The 19,260-nt window shown below is 36.4% G+C and overlaps 1 protein-coding gene across 1 annotated transcript in view; it reads right to left on the bottom strand.

Annotated features, from left to right (window-relative positions):
* The window catches only part of LOC107685951 (thrombospondin type-1 domain-containing protein 7B-like), a 58,908-nt gene extending 51,209 nt beyond the window's left edge, over positions 1-7,699 (bottom strand). Inside the window, exon 1 of the mRNA XM_016482713.1 lies at positions 7,573-7,699. Within this exon, the coding sequence (XP_016338199.1) occupies positions 7,573-7,699 (127 nt within the window). The remainder of the gene's footprint in view (positions 1-7,572) is intronic.
* Between the last annotated feature and the right edge of the window lie 11,561 nt (positions 7,700-19,260).

The raw sequence follows: 19,260 nt of genomic DNA, 5'->3' as shown, positions 1-19,260 counted from the left end.
CACACACACACACACACAAAATCACCCTCACAGCTGTGACAAGCTTCTTCCAACTTTCTTTCAGACTGACTTGTATGTCTCACAGGGAGTTCATCTCCCGCCGTCTCTCATGTGGTCATCACTGAAACGCAGCAGGCAGGCGGAGAGAAACAGAACTAAGATACGAGCAGGACCCTGTCCCGTGGTTTCACAGAAACTTAAAGCTGTGAGATGGGATGAGGTCACTCGCAGGGCATCGCTAGCAAAGTCACTGTTGGCAAGATCGGGAGAGGTTTTACTCAATTTTGGCAGCACAAAGACAGAGATACAGTTTGAACTATGATATCTTATCTGGTAGAATCCACATTATCAATTTCTATTAACTTGGAAAAAGAAAATTTTGAGTGAAAATTGAAATTGGTTTTCATTCCCGTAGGTTTTTTCCCCAGGCAAAACCCATCGGCCTCCACTGCTGAATATATTTCATTGGCACCAATCAGAGGCTTTGGTTCAAACACACCCGAGACAGGTTATTTTTCGCTGTTCAAATTTTCAAAAGCTTTAATCACCCACAACACAGAGTTCCCTCTATGGTGGGATTCCTCAGTGACTGTACTTCCATTATGAAGACCTCCGGCAATATGGAGGCTGCAAACAACAGCACTGTACTGCTATATCACCTCAAAACAGCACGCTGAAAACAGCTCGATCTATTGGTTTCTTTACATTTTTTCCCAGGCAATCTAATCATTGACCTTAGCGTAGTTAGCGGCAGACTCTGAGATGAAGTCTTCTCCAGCCTGAAAAACACCGAGCTAACAGCTGTGGAAAGTTCTTCAGTACACAGATTTTACCCTGTGCACACTGCAAACAACAGCACTGCAACAAAACTAGATCTCTCCCATTCTTAGAAATATGATTTGGAAATGTAATCAACAAGATCTTACATGCTCATTAAATGTGATACTAAACACACTGCAGGCGTCTGTGAAAACCCTTCAAATGAATCATAGAAAGGCAAACAGCGGCATATGTGAATATAATTCACATCTTAAATACACGCCAGGATTTAAAAGTTTGAGGTTGATAAGATTAAAATTCTTGTAAGAAGTCTCTTTTGCTCAACAAGGGTGCATTTATTTGATAAAAAATACAGTAAAAACAGTAATATTGTAAATGAAAATAATGGTTTTCTATTGAAATATTTTAACATGTAATTTATTCCTATAATGGCAAACCTGAATTTTCAGCAGCCATTACTCAAATCTTCAGTGTTATGTGATCCTTCAGTTAATTATTATTATCAATGTTAAAAACAGTTGTGCTGCTAATATTTTTGTTACAATTCTTTAACGATTGAAAATATAAATAGAAAAAAATAGAAATCTTTTGTAACGTATGAATGTCTTAACTGTCACTTTTGATCAATTTAACGCATTCTTGCTGAATAAAGGCATTCAATAAATATATAAATAAATAAAAATACTGACTTCTTACTGACCCCCAAGTAATGTATTATACATTACAAATATTATCTGTGTAAACCAGATAACAATCTACAGTAACAACAATCAGTAACTTATGAGAGTAGAGGAATTTATGCTATTGCTATTTAGACGCCAAGATGCTATGCTACACAACTTTGTTAAAACATTTTACATTTGTAACATTTTACTCTCAAAACATATGAATAAGTGTACATTCTGGTTATAGGTTATGTAAAGAGTTAAACTGTGTCTTGCTAATCAACAAGTGCATTGGTATGACAGCATGACTCAACAATGCAACCATTGTTTATGCCGAAATAAATCAAATTATGTATTTATGATGTCTGAAAGTGTCGGGGCCATTAGTGTTGTTTACACATTTAAAAAAACAAAACATTTCCTGACCCAGAGGTCTCTGGAGACGGCAGCATCCTCCCTCTCAACAGCGTGAAGAAATGTTCTAGTCTGACACTCACACACTTTTTGGATGCATTCTGGGTGAAACAATAGGGCACATGACAGATTAATTACTCGCTGATGGTCACAGATGCAATTACAGTGCCCTTCTGCCTATCACAGATGCTTTAGCAAAGGAAATGGAGCTGTTTTTGGCCTGTCACGATTCGGTTGGAGTCTGGGGTGAGGACTGGTGGATTTTGATGTCTTAAATACGAAAGACTTGGGATGTTGCTCTGGAAGGCAATGGTTCTGCGGCTTATTTTTGTTTACTTGTATGTAAAACACTAGTCCCAAAATGATATGAATGTATGATGTGAATTTACACGTGTCCTCACAGATGTAGTTCATCACCTTAACTACTGTATGAACATGTTCTACTGATTTATCACTTAAAAACCTAATAACCCTCTTTTTTGCAAAACATTTTGCCTGAAAAGTGTATTTGTGCTCATTTTAAAGTGTGGTTTAAAGGGATCCTTCACGCAAAAATGAAAATTCTGTCATCATTTGCTCACCCTTGTGTCAGTCCAATTCGTATAAATTACTTTCTTCTGTCAAACTGGAAGTCAATAGGGACCAAAGCACTGGACCCTACTTATACAATACATTTCCTGTGAATGTAAAGGCAAATGTATAAATGTAAAAATTTATAATAAAAGTACCAAATGTGTGTTTGATTGGTGCAAAGGTATAAAGCTTTCCATGCCTATTTTTGTGTATTTTTCAACATCATGGTGATGTGTTATTGGGACTTTTAATGTATAAGTTGCATTCTTTCATACCATACTTTATATTTCATTAAAAAAAAGGAACTTGTGAAGCACTTGTGAGTTGCATTTTATGTATGAAGAGTGTAGCTAGAATGCAAAGTAATTCCTGGATTAAAGCACCTTTATGGCTTTTAGTACATGCCTGTTAGTTTTGAGATCACCTTATGCTAGCCGTCTTCATCTCTCTCTTGAAGGTTAATTTCCACCTTGTTTTGAGAGACAGAACCATTTTCTGTCCAGCTCGTGACGTCAGATAGAAGAACTCCAGGCAAAGTGGTTCAAAATTAGGTTTTTAAGCCACCAAAGTGCTTTTAAGACACAAACTCAAGATTTTGCTCTCTTGTCAGCACACAGTTTTCTCATTTCCAGAACAGGAAAACTGAACAAAATTAAGCACAAACAAAGCTGAAGAAAATTAGACCTTGAGTACAAAATAAAGCATGTAGGTGGCCAAATGAGCGTTTCTTCATAGACAGTAGGAAAGAGGACTCACTCCTTCAGGATGAAACAAGTATCGATTTTACATTCCAGGAATCATCACCCCTGTGGCCCTGCAGAGCAGCTCTTCGATCCACACACAGCACGTGAGGAAACTCACTCAGAGCCTCTGAGAACTGACCACCGCTTCACACAAAACTTCTACATCCTTAACATCCCTACTTTGTCTATAAAGCCTTTTTACAGTTGCCCTCATCAGCACTGGACACCTGTTGATCTGTCCCTCCATCCATCCATCTATCCATTCATTCAGTGTATGAATTTTACAATAACTTTCAAAGGTCATTGACTTTTTTAAAAGAAACTGTCTTTTAGTGCCCCTAAATCGATTAGTCAAATATCAACTTTTAAAACAAAAATGATATTTATGATAATTAAATCTAAATTAAAAATCTAAATAATTAAAGTAGCTATGAATCTTTTGAAAACCCTGCTGAAATGTCAACATACTCTATTGTTCAAAAGTTTGGGGTCGGTAAGATTTTTTTAATGTTTCTTTTTTTTTATTCTTTCCCCAGATTTTTTTATGTTTCTGATAGAAGTCTCTTATGCTCACCAAGGCTGCATTTATTTGATCAAAAACAGTAAAAACAGTATTATTCTGAAATATTTTTACAATTTAAAATAATTGTTTTCTATTTTAATATATTGTAAAATATAATTTATTCCTGTGGTGGTAAAGCTGAATTTTCAACATCATTACGCCAGTCTTCAGTGTCACATGATCCTTCAGAAATCATTCTAATATGCTGATTTGCATGTTGAAAACAGTTGTGCAGCTTAATATTTTTGTGAAAAGTGTGATTTTTTCAAGATTCTTTGATGAAGAGAAAGTTCAAAACAGCATTTATTTGAAATAGAATTTCAACAATGTAAAAGTCTTTCCTGTCACTTTAGATCAGCTTAATGCAACCTTGCTGAAAATACTTTTGAATTACTGTATATGTGAGAATGCACTATTAAATATAGTATTTTTCTACTTTTTAAAGAAGTTTTTACACATGAAGGAATGCATAGTAAACAAATGTTTAAAATGATAACACCCACATAAAATGAACACGCTAGTCATATCAGTAGCTGTTTTGATAGCCTCCATGTTCAGATCCCATGACCAGCTGAATACTTTGTCCCAATAATCTCCCTGTTAATGGATACTTTTTCTCATGTAATAATTTAAACTGAACAAGGGTGGGCAGACCACCCAAATCTGGAAGTTGATATGAACTTCCTGAGGTCTTCATAGCTATATGTTGGATGTTTTGTTACAAGTTCTGGAGAAGTACTTAATTGCAGCATCTTGAAATGTAAGCTACAGTAGCTTGGATACGCCGGACGGCATTAATAGGCCAAGTAATAATCTTCTGTTCTTTGTAAACTGTCAATCTCACACTTAACAATTGTTGCCATGGCGACATGAGGAATTCTCAGTGCAACTCCAGCTGGATATAAGATTAATCAGACTTCACAGATAACACAGGCAGATGGTCTCACACACTTTCTGAACTGCTGTACATACATGCCTGCTGATCCAAGATCTGCGACAACAAGGATCAATATCCAACCTGGACCAATTTTTATATACCACTTCTGTTCTCCTCTATTAAATGCAGAATACAAATGTGTATCACCTTGCTTCTTGACTGACTGTACTGTACTAAACACTGTCATTCACACATTCGATTATGCAGTCCTAATATGCGACTTCTCCAATTGGATCTGACCACAGAGAAATGGCAAAAATGTGTCAGAATTCTCTGGCTCAGACTGTGGATGCATCATACAAACACAAACTGTGTGTTTAGCATTTCTGGAAACCTTGAAATAATTGTTGCAGTTTGGTTTTGCAGATTTACCCTGTGCGCTATTAGAGAAGCAATACAAAAAAATAAAATCATGACATCATTTGCTCACCCTCATGATGCTTCCAAACCTCTATGGCCTTTTTTTCTTCTGTGGAGCACAGAAAAATGAATTTTTGAAGGATATCTTGGCCATTTTCAAAAGCAAATGAGGACTGGGGTGTCAAGACCAAAAAAGCAGCATAAAAGCATCTTGTTCACAATATTCCAAGTCTTCTGAACATATGATAGCTTTGGTTCGACAAAAATACCAAAATTTAGATATTCATGGAAAGCCTTATCTCACTATGAGAGAAGTATCTGAATTAATCGTCATATCTTTTCAATGAATCGCTTTCATATGGAAAACAGTGGCAATATTCTTCAAAAAATCTCCTTTTGTGTTCTACAGAAGAAAGTCATACAGGTTTGTAGCAACATGACATGGTTTAAATCTTACCTCTCAGAACGTTCTCAGTTTGTTTACCTGGGTACTAATAGATCTCAGACTGCGCCTTTGTGTCAGGGTGTCCCTCAGGGGTCAGTTTTGGGACCTGTTCTATTTAGTATTTACATGCTGCCTCTGGGGCAGATTATTCAGAAGTATGGCCTGGGCTATCATTGTTACACGGACGATACCCAGATTTATATTAGCACTCAGCCTGATTCCACTTCTTCCTTTTTAACTGCCTGTTTACTGGAAATTAAGGCATGGATGAAACACAACTTTCTAAAACTAAATTGTTCTAAAACTGAAATTGTATTAATTGGCACTCCATCTAATGTTAATAAGTTCAGTAATTTGAAACTTTCAGTTGACAATACCCAAATATCTCCTTCTGCTCAGGTGCGTAATTTCGGTGTGATTTTTGATGCTCAGTTGACTTTTAATTCTCACTTCAAAAACATAACTAAAGTTGCTTTTTTCCATCTTCGTAACATTGCTACAATATATTAAAAACTCAGCAGCGCGGGTTTTGACTTATACGTCCTCACGCCATCACATTACCCCAGTGCTCCAGCAACTTCATTGGCTCCCGGTTCAATCACGTATTGATTTTAAAACTCTGAATTTAACATATAAAGCAGTGCATGGGCTGGCTCTAGATTACATTTGTGACTTGGTAGCACTTTCCACACCTTCTTGCTCTCTCTGCTCTGCTGGTTGTTTTTCCTTGTATCAGCCTCGTTGTAAATTAAAAACCATGTGGGGGAGGGATTTTTCCTATAACGCGCTTAAGTTATGGAATGTATTACCTGTGTTTATTAGGAATGCTGCTTCCTTGGATTGTTTTAAGAAACTTCTTAAGACGTACCTTTTTAATGAAGCTTTTAATTTATGACTATTACTATGATTTTATTTTTTATATTAGTGCTTTGAGTATTAAGAAAGGTGCATTACAAATAAAATGTATTATTATTATTATTATAACAAAAGGTTATAAAAGACATTTCAGCGGGTTTAATAGCTTTTAATTTATGACTATTACTATGATTTTATTTTTGATATTTGTAGTTTTGATTGACTTGTTATTTTGTTTGTACATGTTGTAGCGGTTTGAGTATTAAAGGGGTCATATGATGCGTTTTCAATTTTTCCTTTCTCTTTGGAGTGTTACAAGCTCTTGGTGCATAAAGAAGATCTGTAAAGTCGATGAGGAAATACTACAACTTTGCGCTGTCGATCGCCGGATCGGCTTTTAACCGTGGACGAAGCGGAGTCCAGCCAGGAGTTGTCACATATCCTTCCGGAAGCACATTTTATGGAGGACTGTTTCCTGGAAGAGTAGACTACAATGCCGGCTGTTCTGACTCAAAGACTGTAAGTACGTCTTGTATATTTAAAGAGTTTTTATATTTTATATATTTAAAGCGAGTTTTTTTGGGCAGTGTAGAGTAGGGCTTGTTTGTAATTTCTCCTATCACAAATGCAGACATGGTTTTATGTTTACGCGGCGCGATGCAACACAACTCGTAAAAAGACAGTATAAGTCATTATAATCCATAATTATGTCCCCACTGGATGCAACGGATGCCTCGTTTATAATGGGTTTTCATGTTTTTGTCTCATCGCTCTGGCCTGACAGGGCATCATCACAATATGGCAAGGGGCGTAACATTTCCGTCTCACCCTTGAGGTATTCGGCCAATCACAACGCACTGGATAGCTGGCCAATCACAGCACACCTCGCTTTTTCAGACCTATGAGCTTTGTAAAAATCGACGCGTTTCAGAAGGCGGGGCATAGAGGAGAAACAATAATGTACAGTATGTGGAAAATAATGTGTTTTTTGAACCTTAAACCGCATAAACACATTTCATTACACCTAATACACAAAATACTGTTCTTTTTAGCAGCATCATATGACCCCTTTAAGAAAGGCGCATTACAATTAAAATGTATTATTATTATTATTATGACAGTGAATGATGACAGAAATCATGGTAAAAAAAACACTTATAATTCAGATAGGGACCGCATGAATTAATCTCATTCTGTCGTCCAAGAAAAAGCTAATATTGGAAATATTGGCAACTCACCTGTTTTCCAGATGTACTGGCTTCTTTTTGGTGCTTCTGCCCCCAGTGAAAGGGACATTAATGCTACATAAAGGAGGGAAGCCCACAGGGAGAAGAAAAAGGTAATCGCATCCTTCAGAAATGCCATCTTTTGTCAGCTTCTTAGTATCTATCCTGCAGAGAAGAAACACACAATAGGTAGTAATTTTGTTCTAGAAACTATGTTAAGATATCTTGTGTACAGTTTTATGGAAAATTAAACACCAGATACAAAAATATAACAATATTCATATATTTATATTTTCTGGAAAATACTCCTGTTTTTTTTTTCATGTTGCTGTGCAGTTCTGGGTTGTTGTGAAGTGGTTTCTTACTGGCAAAAGTCTGTAACATTTTGGTTTCTAGTCTCTCCTTCAATCTTAGTATATGAGATTTTATCCATCAAGCAGCTGATCATGTGGAAAAGTAATGGAACACATCATCCTACAATTTTCATCCTATAATTTAGGGTATGTTTAATGTCCATTGATGATAATTATATTTTTTCTAACAATTGCTATCAGAAATATCACATTTATCCATCAAGAGAAAGCATATTAGAAACTGACAGAAATATTTTGCTTGAAATTGCCTTAATGTCTCTTAGGTATTGCAGTGTCCATTTTTGAAACAACTAGTTATTTAGATTTCATGACTTAATAATAAATAAAAAATGTTAACTTCAATATATGTTAAATTGTTATGTCTTAAAATCTTTTTTTTTTTGTCATAAAGTAGCTTTTTTTTAAGTGAATTAAAATATAATTAAAAAACATATATTAATTTGCTGAAAAATTCTGTCAACTGTTAGTGACTGAACAATCACTTGCAACTAAAAAAATGGTTTGCGACCAGCATCATGTGATGCTATTTTCTTCTGGTAGAGATTTTAAACACATTATTGCAAATGTCCTCTAATTGAGCGTCATCCATGTTGGGTATATTGTTATGGTTTTAAAATGATCATGTAATATGCAATAATATGTGAAAATGCTTTTATACAAAATCCTTCCTTGTCTACCACACAATAGAACAAAGTGCTTCAGCTTCTATTATATATCTGCAGTACTAATTAACTTCCAGTCATAGATTCAGAAGTGTTTCATTACCTAGATGATGGTTTAAAATCTCTGTATAGAAGTTTTAGCACAATCAATCAGAAGAAGTGAGAAATATAGGATCTGCCAGAGAAGATTTCCTCCCTGGAGACATTGAACACATTTACACGAAAGCTAAACCTGTGAAATCCTTACTCTTTGCCTCGTTTTATTCATCTGTCTCTAAGGCACACATAAACACCTTTTTGAGGGGGAAAAATATCCATGCAGTCTCTTTCATTGGCGTTTGTTAGAGCTGACTGGATGAAGCGTGCGCTCTGTTTGAGGATAACATTTAAAGAGATGAACAGGACACTTTCTACACAAAGAGCCGTGGCTGATTCCACTCAGCTAAATTACGTCTGCTACATTCCAGCCATGTCAAATCTGTTACTTAGGAGAGAGAAGAGGAGGGAAATAGAGAACAGACAAAAGGTGATAAAAAGCAGGAGAGAGACAAAATACTGTATAGTGACAGAGAGAGAGCAGACTCTAAAAGACACTTAAGAGCCACTTAATAATTGCAGATCTCCACTGGAACATCTGTTTCAGACAAACAGTAGTCAATTAACCCTCTCAGATAGATGAGGGAGATTTTTGAAGGATGAGAGAGGTCAAACCACTCTGAGTGAGCCTAAAAACAGTGTGTGTGTTTCTGTTTGCATGTGTTCTGCTCCATACCATGATAATATGAACAGATTTTAAATAGAACAGTTTTGTATGGCATGTTTTGGTTCGGTGTTGAATGGTATGGTACTGTACAATATAGTGTGGAAAATAAAACTAAATAAAATAAAATAGGACACATTTAAAATTGTTATATTATATTTTATATTGATTTATTGTTTTTAGTTTGAATAAGAATAGTTTTATTTAGCAAGGACGCATTAAATTGATCAAAAGTGACCGTAAAGAGATTTATAATGTTACATTATTTATTTATTTATGATTTAATGCCATTTTAGCAGCAATGACTATATTCATAGCACAATTTTATAATGTTACAAAAAATATATATATATATTTTTTAAGTTGCTGTTCTTTCAAACTTTCTAATAATCAAAGAATCCTGAAAAAAAGTATCACGTTTCCACAAAAATATTAAGCAACACAACCACTTTCAACAATGATAATAATAATAAATGCTTCTTGATCAGCAAATTAGCAACATACAGAATGATTTCTGAAGGATCGTGTGACACTGAAGACTGTAGTAATGGTTGCTGAAAATTCAGCTTTGCATCACAGGAACAAATTACAATTTAAAATATATTCAAATAGAAAACCATTATTTTAAATTGTAATAATATTTTACAATATTACTTTTTACCTTTTGATTAAATAAGCCTTGCTGTATGTACAATATACATATAATAATGATGTGACGTCCAATCACGATAGTTTTGAGGTGAGAATTAATTAATGATAAAGGATTATTTAATCTCTTAAAATTAAACACCTACTGCACATTGCACAAAACACCACTTGATTGTGATTTTACTGAATGTTCACTGGCTGTAATGGTCTGCAAGCTCTCATTTCTGCTTCCGAGACTCTTTACTAGCCTCATGGCCATTAGCTACTCAGCTCCATAACTTCCCATTCTATTTCCCCTGATGTTTCTGAGAGATAATTCCTCATTTTTCTCCACATCTGTCTCTTTCCTTTGCCATAATCCCCATAACACTCCAATTTCCATCCAAAAATGTAAATCACGTTCCATTCAGCAGTACTACATAACACGGACTGGATCTGCATCAAATGTTTCGTTGGCTGCTTTGGCTTTGTCATATAGTTTGAAAAGCCTGTCACAACTGAAGTGAGTTTAAAGACACACAGTTCTCCGCTCCATTTCTCCAAGTGCTGCTATCTTAGAATTCCTTGCTCGTTTCATCGTAAGACTGTAGATTGACGCATAGCATTAAACATGTCTGTTAGTAGCACTGACCGGAGACCGGAGAGTAATTACAAAGCTAATCAGTTTCGACAGGACTCCATTCACTCATGGGCTCTCACACATGTGCAGACTCCAATGCATCCGCACACACACACAAAGTAGAAATAGGGATCTACAAATGACTGCCTGATTAAAACACTCGTTTTTCAAGAATGCCGGATTGATTTGAGGAATTGCGGAGCTCAGGAATTCACTGAAAATGTAATTAAATAGTCCGTTTGGCTGATTAAACGGGTGCATCCTTTTTATTAAACCTAGAAATCTTCAGCTCTTTTTTTGAGGGTCGAGAGGTTGTAAAGAATATAATAATGAACAAATTTATCTTAATCTCCAGCATAAAGGTATCATTAGGCTCCCAGGAAACACACAAACACCCCCTTCCTAATAGGTCTATTCTAGGCGGTCTGTTTCAAGGTAAGCTGTTTATGCATGCATTTAGAAGGCTTTTTCTAGGTTTAATCATAGCAACAACAAGCACACTCATTTCCACAGCAATTTTCAGGTGGGTTTGCAGGATGTCTCACCCCCTTGAAATCACTTTTCACCCATAAGAAGTGCAATGCCATTTTCATAATGCCAGCCTTGGAATGGTTTCTCATTTAAAACATTTAACTCTGTGTTAAAATTCACCCTTCCTTCATAACATCTCCCACGCTTGAGATTTTAGAGTTGACTCAAATTTTCACGCTTCAGGTGAGGAGGAACTCAGATATCCAAGTTAAATGCCAACACGACTCACCGTTGTTTAACCTTTGCTTCAGCAGTATTGTAGTAATTAACCTAAAGGACAACAGAGCTAATTGCATGCATTGTAGCGGCTGCTCTCACAGATGTTTCCTCTTTATAAATCGGAGATCTTATTTTCTCTATCAGAATAATTCATGTGCAAATGCATAGGTTGCATTAATGAAGAGAGAACAACTTCAAGAAGATCCACGGGCCTGTACTTTCAAGTGACGATCGTTTGGCATTTAACAATGCTCTTTCACACAATGCAAACATACTGACTTTGTATTGAATTGCACTGTTAAAAGAAAGATTTTGTAGCACATGGTTCATGATGCTAGTTTTTAATCTGGAAACACTCATGAGATATTCTGTTGCTATTATATTTTTAAATGTGCAGTGTTTATGCAATTATATGTCCAGATCAGTTCGAAACTTTGATAATTACTTTACTGTTCAAATGTTTGGGGTCATTATGGAAGGTTTTGATGTATGAAAAATAGAGTAAAAACAGAAAAATTTTGAGACATTTTTACAATTTAAAATAATTGTTTTATATATTTTTTAAATATAATTTATTCTTGTGAAGGCAAAACTGTTTAGCTAATTTTTAGCAGTCATTACTCCAGTCTTTTAGTGTCACATGATCCTCCAGAAATCATTCTAATATGCTGATTTGCTGCTCAATAAATATTCTATTTTAATATTTATAAAAATAAATAATAGTATAAAAAATTAATATTTATGAAAATCAAATTTATACAATTTTTATAATAAATATCATATATATTTTTTTCCAGGATTCTTTGATGAATGGAAAGCTCAAAAGAACAGCATTTATAAATGATTTTACTGTCTCTTTTGAACAATTTAACCCTCTACCGCACGCATTATGATAGACCTATAGAAAAAAATATTTGAATCTTTTTATTTTCTAAGACTGGCTTAACTTGAAGTGCTGTAAAAAATTTTTTGAAGAAGAAGAAGAAATAAAAAAAGGGAAATATACTGTATTTTTCCCCCCTCCTGAATATGTGTGTAACAGAACAGGATAGTGAGGACAGTAAAATCTGTTGTCTCCAATTAGTGTTCAAGACAGACGCCCGTGAGTCAGTGGCGTCAATATCAGGTAATTACTTTAGTGTCAATGTCAATCCACATGTCACAGAGTGTGTAAGTTTTCTCTAGTTCACTTGATATGGTGCTTCTGTGTGTGCGTTTGTAATTATGCGCATCAATTTCATGTTTTACTTTGTAAAAAGAGCATCTCAGAGCCTTTGGCATGAGTCATAACTGGACAGATCAGGTAACAGGGCTCGACAGCTAATTGTATGCAGTGCTCAGTGACAAACTGACCTTCCCTGCTGCTGAGTCAATTACAGATCAATTAGGACACAGACCCTGCTGTGGCCCTGAGCTCTGCAGCAGGAAGCATATGGCAGCTATATACAGCCAAACCAGCTCCGGCTCGGTAGGAAACTGTCGCACATACACTTATGAACCCAGGTGGAAATGAAAGAATCAATAAAAATGTAGTTTCTATAGGGTTCAAATGAGAGCTGTGCGGAGCTGCTGGATTGAACATCTGTTCTTGTAATTTCTTTGGTGGCTGGAGACAGCTAGGTCTTAAATAGGATGAGGTGTAGACCTATAATTGGTAAAGTGTATGGAAAACAGAGCGAGTGCAATTACAGATACGTCCAAGGGCTTTGAAATTGGCTTTCAGGCTTCAATGCAGTCTACTACATAAATGAAAGTTCAGCGTCCAAACACTGCATTCACTAGGCACCAAATGCAGGTAAAATTAGCTTTGGCGACTATTTCACAGATACTTTCTTTTAATAGAAACTGCAACATAATACATGGTTTAATTAAAATGGATTAATTGATAGTCTAACACACTTGTGCATCTTCTAACAACATTTATCTCAGAGAAAATAATCTAAAAACATTTATTCATTTATTCAGTAGTAACGTCATATTTTATACCATTAATAATAAATAAACAACATTAATATTAATAATAATAACTATTATTATAATTATTTTTATTATTATTGTCAGCACCATTGTAGTTGACATAATCAATTTATAATAAAAGAAAAACAATCTACTAAAGGAAACATGACAGACTTCCAACAACAACAAAAACAATAATGTTATTATTATTATTATTATTATTATTATTGTTGTTGTCGTTAAATGGCACAAGAATGGCCTGACTGCTTCAAGACCAAACAGAAGAATCTGCCAGCCGGTCGCATTACAAGCAAACAGTAAGTGATTAAACCACCAACATGAAAATATGAGGAACAAAATAATATGTCAGATATAGTTTCAGTTGAGATCTCATATATAAAGCTGCGACTCACACAGTGACATGCACTGGAGAAAACAGTGGAATAATTGCATTGCCTAAAGGATGAAAATATAGCTTTTATATTAAAAATAATGTAAAATACAATTTTGTGGCCAGTAAGGAAGATTTATGGCCATTAAATGCACCCTCCATTGGCCAGTGCAGCAAAAATGTAATATTGGACCTTGTGTGAGTGCATCAAAAACTAAGGATCTATGCCTTCTCCTACAGCTGAGATGAAATCAAACTGCCACGTTGAGGACCTCTCAGGGACAGCATCCATCATTCAATATCTCAACATCTGACAAACAGCAAAGACTTATGGCAGTAAAACTCAAGACACAGAGGAAGAGAGAGAGAGAGTCTATTAGTCTTTGAGCTAATTTTCACACAGATTGAAATACTGTTGTTTTTATGTGTGCCACACTAATGAGAGTTTCTGCATAAAAAACAAAGCGGGAAGTGGGGTTCAAAGTGCTTTACTTAAAGCAAACTTAACATGTTTTTGAGTTGTCTTTGATTGTCTTTTCTTTCATCTGTTCTTCATAGTCCCACTGTGATTCTTAGCCGTGAGGCCTGAAAACTGGGCTCAGGATCTTTGAGAGCTGGAATCACTGTTTCAACTTTCATTTGAAGCAACAGAGAGAAATGCTCAGACAAATGTCGACACTTTAACCTCGTTTTTATAAAGCTTTCTTGTTTTATCTGTGAACGCTGTGGGTTTATGAAAGATTAGACAGTGAGCTAGCAGTGTTAGATTGGGAAGTGGTCCTTCAGGTATAGTGACAAGTAAAATCAAATCAAATCAAATTAAATCAAATATTTTAAAAAGTAAAATTAAAAAAAAATGTTTATGAGCCTGTCACAATATTAACGGCTAGTGTGATGCCCCATTATTCCCATTAACGTGCATTGGGTTGTCTGAATTGACTGAATTGTTGCTTCTAAAGAAACCCTCAGTACTGGTGTGGACACTGTATCCTGCCAAACTTCTGATGCCTTTGACGCTTTGAACGGCCAGACAGGACCATATGCTGTCAGTCCTTTGATGCCTCTATACTTCATCACTGCAGTATCATCTCTAAAGTTCTCAGACTCTAGCACAACTTCACTTCTTTCACAAAGTCCTGGACCTCTCCATCGGACGTTCCACAGCAGTATTTTGAGATCAAACAGCAGAATGCTGCTGTCTAGTATTCTGGTTTGTAACATTCAATTAGAATGACAGAAAAAAGAAAACTTTAGGATAGGACAGAGGAAACTTCTAGATGTGCATGTTCCACGCTAGATTCATCAGTCTGATGAAACTCAGGTTAGGAATCTCAAAGGCATTTCTCAGATAAACTGTCAAAAATTAAAATACTGTGCAAAAACACCTTGACATACTGTATATATGAACTGAGAATTGTCTACATGGTAAATGAGCAATGTGATTCCATTATAATCAAGAAAACGGTCTATACTGCAAGCAGCACAACATATACTCAATGCATGCAATTACATAAACTGAAAAAAAGAAATGCTTAATATTAAAAACAGGTGCTAATATGCAGATAGAAGGTACAAATTTTGTATATATGATGTAAATGTAATTTTTTGAAACGGTCCACCATTAGAGTATCCTAGTAAGAATTCAACTGAAGCAAACAGAAATGTCAAACACACTCACTCTACACCTCTTCAGATGTGTCTACTGTAAATCATTCTCACTCAACATCAATTTGTTTTTGCACAGCAGATGCTGAGACTTTCTCATATGATGCTTGATACCAGGAACCTTCAAGTGTGTAGCAAATCAAATCAGTGATCAAATAAACCAAAAGACTGGAGAAGCACAAACTACCATAAGACTCATCGATGGGCTTCAGTCCCCTGACTGCACTCATCTTTACAGCAAACATGGGATTTATTGTTTAACACATCTGTCATACTTTCTCACATAAAGCTTGTACCTGTAATGAAAGTGACAGCGCATTCAAGATATGCTTTTATCAGTATCTGGGTTCCCTGAGAATCAAATCCACAACCAGTGTTGCCAAAATGCTACCAGAACATTTTACCTTTTTCGCTGCTACTTTCGATTCATCAGACATTTCTTAGTAACCACAAAAATGAGGAACATAATTATCCCCAGAAAGTGCACAACTATCTTCGCTTTTCTTCAAAATGGTCATTTAGAGTCTTTCCCCACATATGTGAAATACTATCTGCTGACTGATGACCTAACTGTCTGCTATTAAAATGTTTTGATCCATAGTATAAGTCAAGCCTGATTTTGAATAAGTGCAATTTTCAGTAATTTATACGACTGTGTACAAAGGCGGCTTGTATTGTGTGCTTTATATGATGAAGAGTAATCTTAGTTGCAAGGGTCATGTTTTTGGCAGGCGGCAGTTTTCCGCGGTCTGTGTCTGTTTGGATTATTTAGAGCATGTCTATCTGGACCACAATGACCACTTGGCCTCTGTTTAGTGAGATGCTGAGGGCGACCCAACAGTATTAATTATTCCATCATGGGCTTTTCATAATTAAACTGGAGAAGCAGTCTAAATTGAGTTTGTGGCATTTTCATGTGGAATATATGTGTGTGCATGAGCGTATGCTTTGGTTTACACTGGATCCCCTGCAGGCTGAGCGTCGTAATGAGGTTAATTAGCAGATTTAAAGATATGATACAGACAGAAGCGCGTGTGAATAGCAATGAGCGCTCCAGCACTCCATGTTTGGACTGATTTCTGTGGAGAGGAAACAACACAGTCGTACTCGGTCTCACAAACACGCATGCACAGACACTTTAGACTCTTTTATACACCCATTTCAAGTGGGAATGTACTATCTTTTCCCTCAAAACTTCATCTGACTCTCCTTTCCCAAACCAAATCAATGCTTTTTCCAGTGGAGAACTGTAGTTGGGAAAAGCTGCTGAAATATAACCGTAATTATAATTATATCCATTAATTACTGAACGGAACAACTGGAACAACGAATGGAACAACGGAACAACATGGCAGCACACTCAACATTAAATACATCAAATCATTTCTTGACAATAACAGCATAAATGCTTCCTCTGAGATCAAAAATAAACTAATTTACTTTCAAATGCACTTTTAAATTGTTAAACGACCAGTGTGCATATGTTAGGTGGTGTGCCTGACCCCTTTATTTAAAAGCAATTAACATAATTACCCCAGCAAAACCTTGATTACTAAGTGCCCCCAACTACTGTACCCATTCATATAAATTATGAAAACAATAGCATTAATTATGAATCACGGTCTGGGCTTAATCATTCACATCACTGTTCTCCGGTCCACATCACACACTCCTTCAATCTTCCGTCACTAATGTGCACTTGTAACACGGGAATCACATGTTCATGCCACACATTGCATTCTTCTCTCACAATGGATCTGAACAAAGCACCGATGGGCCCATTCCAAATGCATGACCCTCAGAGCCATAAAATGGACACACAAATATTTTATGGCTGTATGGATGGATACACACGCAAATCCGTCACAACATAGATCTGTCAAAGTGACAGCGAGATTCCAGCCGGGGTGAAAAGAAAGGGAAGTGACAAAGGAAGAACGGAGCACAAAGGGAGACATGGAGGAAAAAAGAAGAACAGAGATGGAGATAATGTTAAAGAGGACAAAAACTAAACAATGAGACAAAAATGTAATAGATAGACAGACAGACAGACAGATAGACAGATAGACAGATAGACAGACAGATAGATAGATAGATAGATAGATAGAAAGAGAGGGATGAAATCAGATAAGAAATTAGTTTGAGGGAGGTGACCCTGAAAATTAGAGCCATTAGAAGCCCATCTGTGAAGACCACAGGTAAGACTTCGCCTGCTTTAACCTTAGTGGAAATTCAATTAAAAGCAGGGCAGGAAAAGACAGCAGCCATATGTCTCATGCTCAGATGAGTTCTCCTTACACTTCAGGATGAAGTCATGGGTAGACTGATACACCAACTCTTGAAACCAAAACGCCTGCTTTTCACTTCTGTTTAAAACTTAAACAACATGAAGTGATGTGGGTGGATTGCCATCAAGGTCACATTGCACACACAGATAAATGTCTTCAGACGTGTATAGAAACATGTTTATCTCTGCCTGCTGTTTTTGTCACTTTCTCCTTCAGTCTCAAAGGAGGGAGGCTTTATCGGCTCACTAAATTAGTCTATTGACTGCCTGATGAGCTTGAGAGAAACTTCCTGACTGCCTAAAACAACCTGAAACTGACAGTCATAGTATTAAAAAAACACAATGAAGATCTATTCAATTCTCAATTATTTCTCCTAGACACAACTGAGAGCAAATTTTCATTAAAGTCACATCAAGTTGAAGTATGTAATTCCTGTGTCACTAGCAAAAAATAATGACTGTTACAGACAAGTTTCCATGAACACTCACTCTAAAACAGTCAGTCCTGCAACCAAATTTGGGGAAGTCGTGGCCTAATGGTTAGAGAGTCGGACTCATAACCCAAAGGTTGTGGGTTCGAGTCTCGTACCGGCAGGGATTGTGGGTGGGGGGAGTGAATGTACAGCGGTCTCTCCCACCTTCAATACCATGACTGAGGTGCCCTTGAGCAAGGCACCGAACCCCCAACTGCTCCCCGGGCGCCGCAGCATAAATGGCTGCCCACTGCTCCGGGTGTGTGTTCACGGTGTGTGTGTGTTCACTGCTGTGTGTGTGCACTTTGGATGGGTTAAATGCAGAGCACTAATTCCTAGTGTGGGTCACCATACTTGGCCACATGTCACGTCACTCACTCAAATGCACAATATTAGTTGACTGAAAGTTGTGGCGTCAAGCGAATCAGACACTCAAATAAACAGTGTAATGTTTGAAAGCACCACTGAATCACAGTGTTTGCAAGATTTGGAGAACTGTACAGACAAATGGCTTGCTTTAGATTATTCTTTACATTAATTTGGAATAAGAAAACATAATTTTACATCACACAACATTAACAAAAAATGACACATCACATTTGCACTTTTTTACTCTGAGACAGTAATCTCACATGCGAGTTTCAGAAGAGATCTCAACAGTGTCACAAATGCTTCAGATTTGCAGAAATTCAGAGATCTCCATATGAACTACCAACAACTTATCCGAGCTATACAGCCTACATTCATCTCATAACTTTATACTCTTACTACAGTATATGACAATAATTGTCTAATTGATGTCCCCTAAAGCATTTTAAAACAAACATCTAAGACAAAGTTGATACTTCAAAGAACCATATAACTGAAGCTATAAAAGAGCAGCCTTGAGCAAAAAAATGAGAAATATACAGACTTATACAGTAAAAGAGAGTCTCAGTGAAAATATTGTAGATTATCATCCATCAAAAATGTCAAACATCTAAACATGCACAGGATCTTTTACTTCTCTCTCTCTTTATCTCTCTCACACACACACGCGCGCGCGCACACACACACACACACACACACACACACACACACACACACACACACACACACACACACACACAGCCTTA

The sequence above is a fragment of the Sinocyclocheilus anshuiensis genome, unplaced genomic scaffold (genome assembly GCF_001515605.1).
Source record: "Sinocyclocheilus anshuiensis isolate Anshui unplaced genomic scaffold, SAMN03320099.WGS_v1.1 scaffold465, whole genome shotgun sequence".
NCBI classification, from domain to species: domain Eukaryota; kingdom Metazoa; phylum Chordata; class Actinopteri; order Cypriniformes; family Cyprinidae; genus Sinocyclocheilus; species Sinocyclocheilus anshuiensis.
The sequence above is the reverse complement of the archived record's forward strand: the minus strand, read 5'-3'. Positions and strand labels throughout refer to the sequence as shown.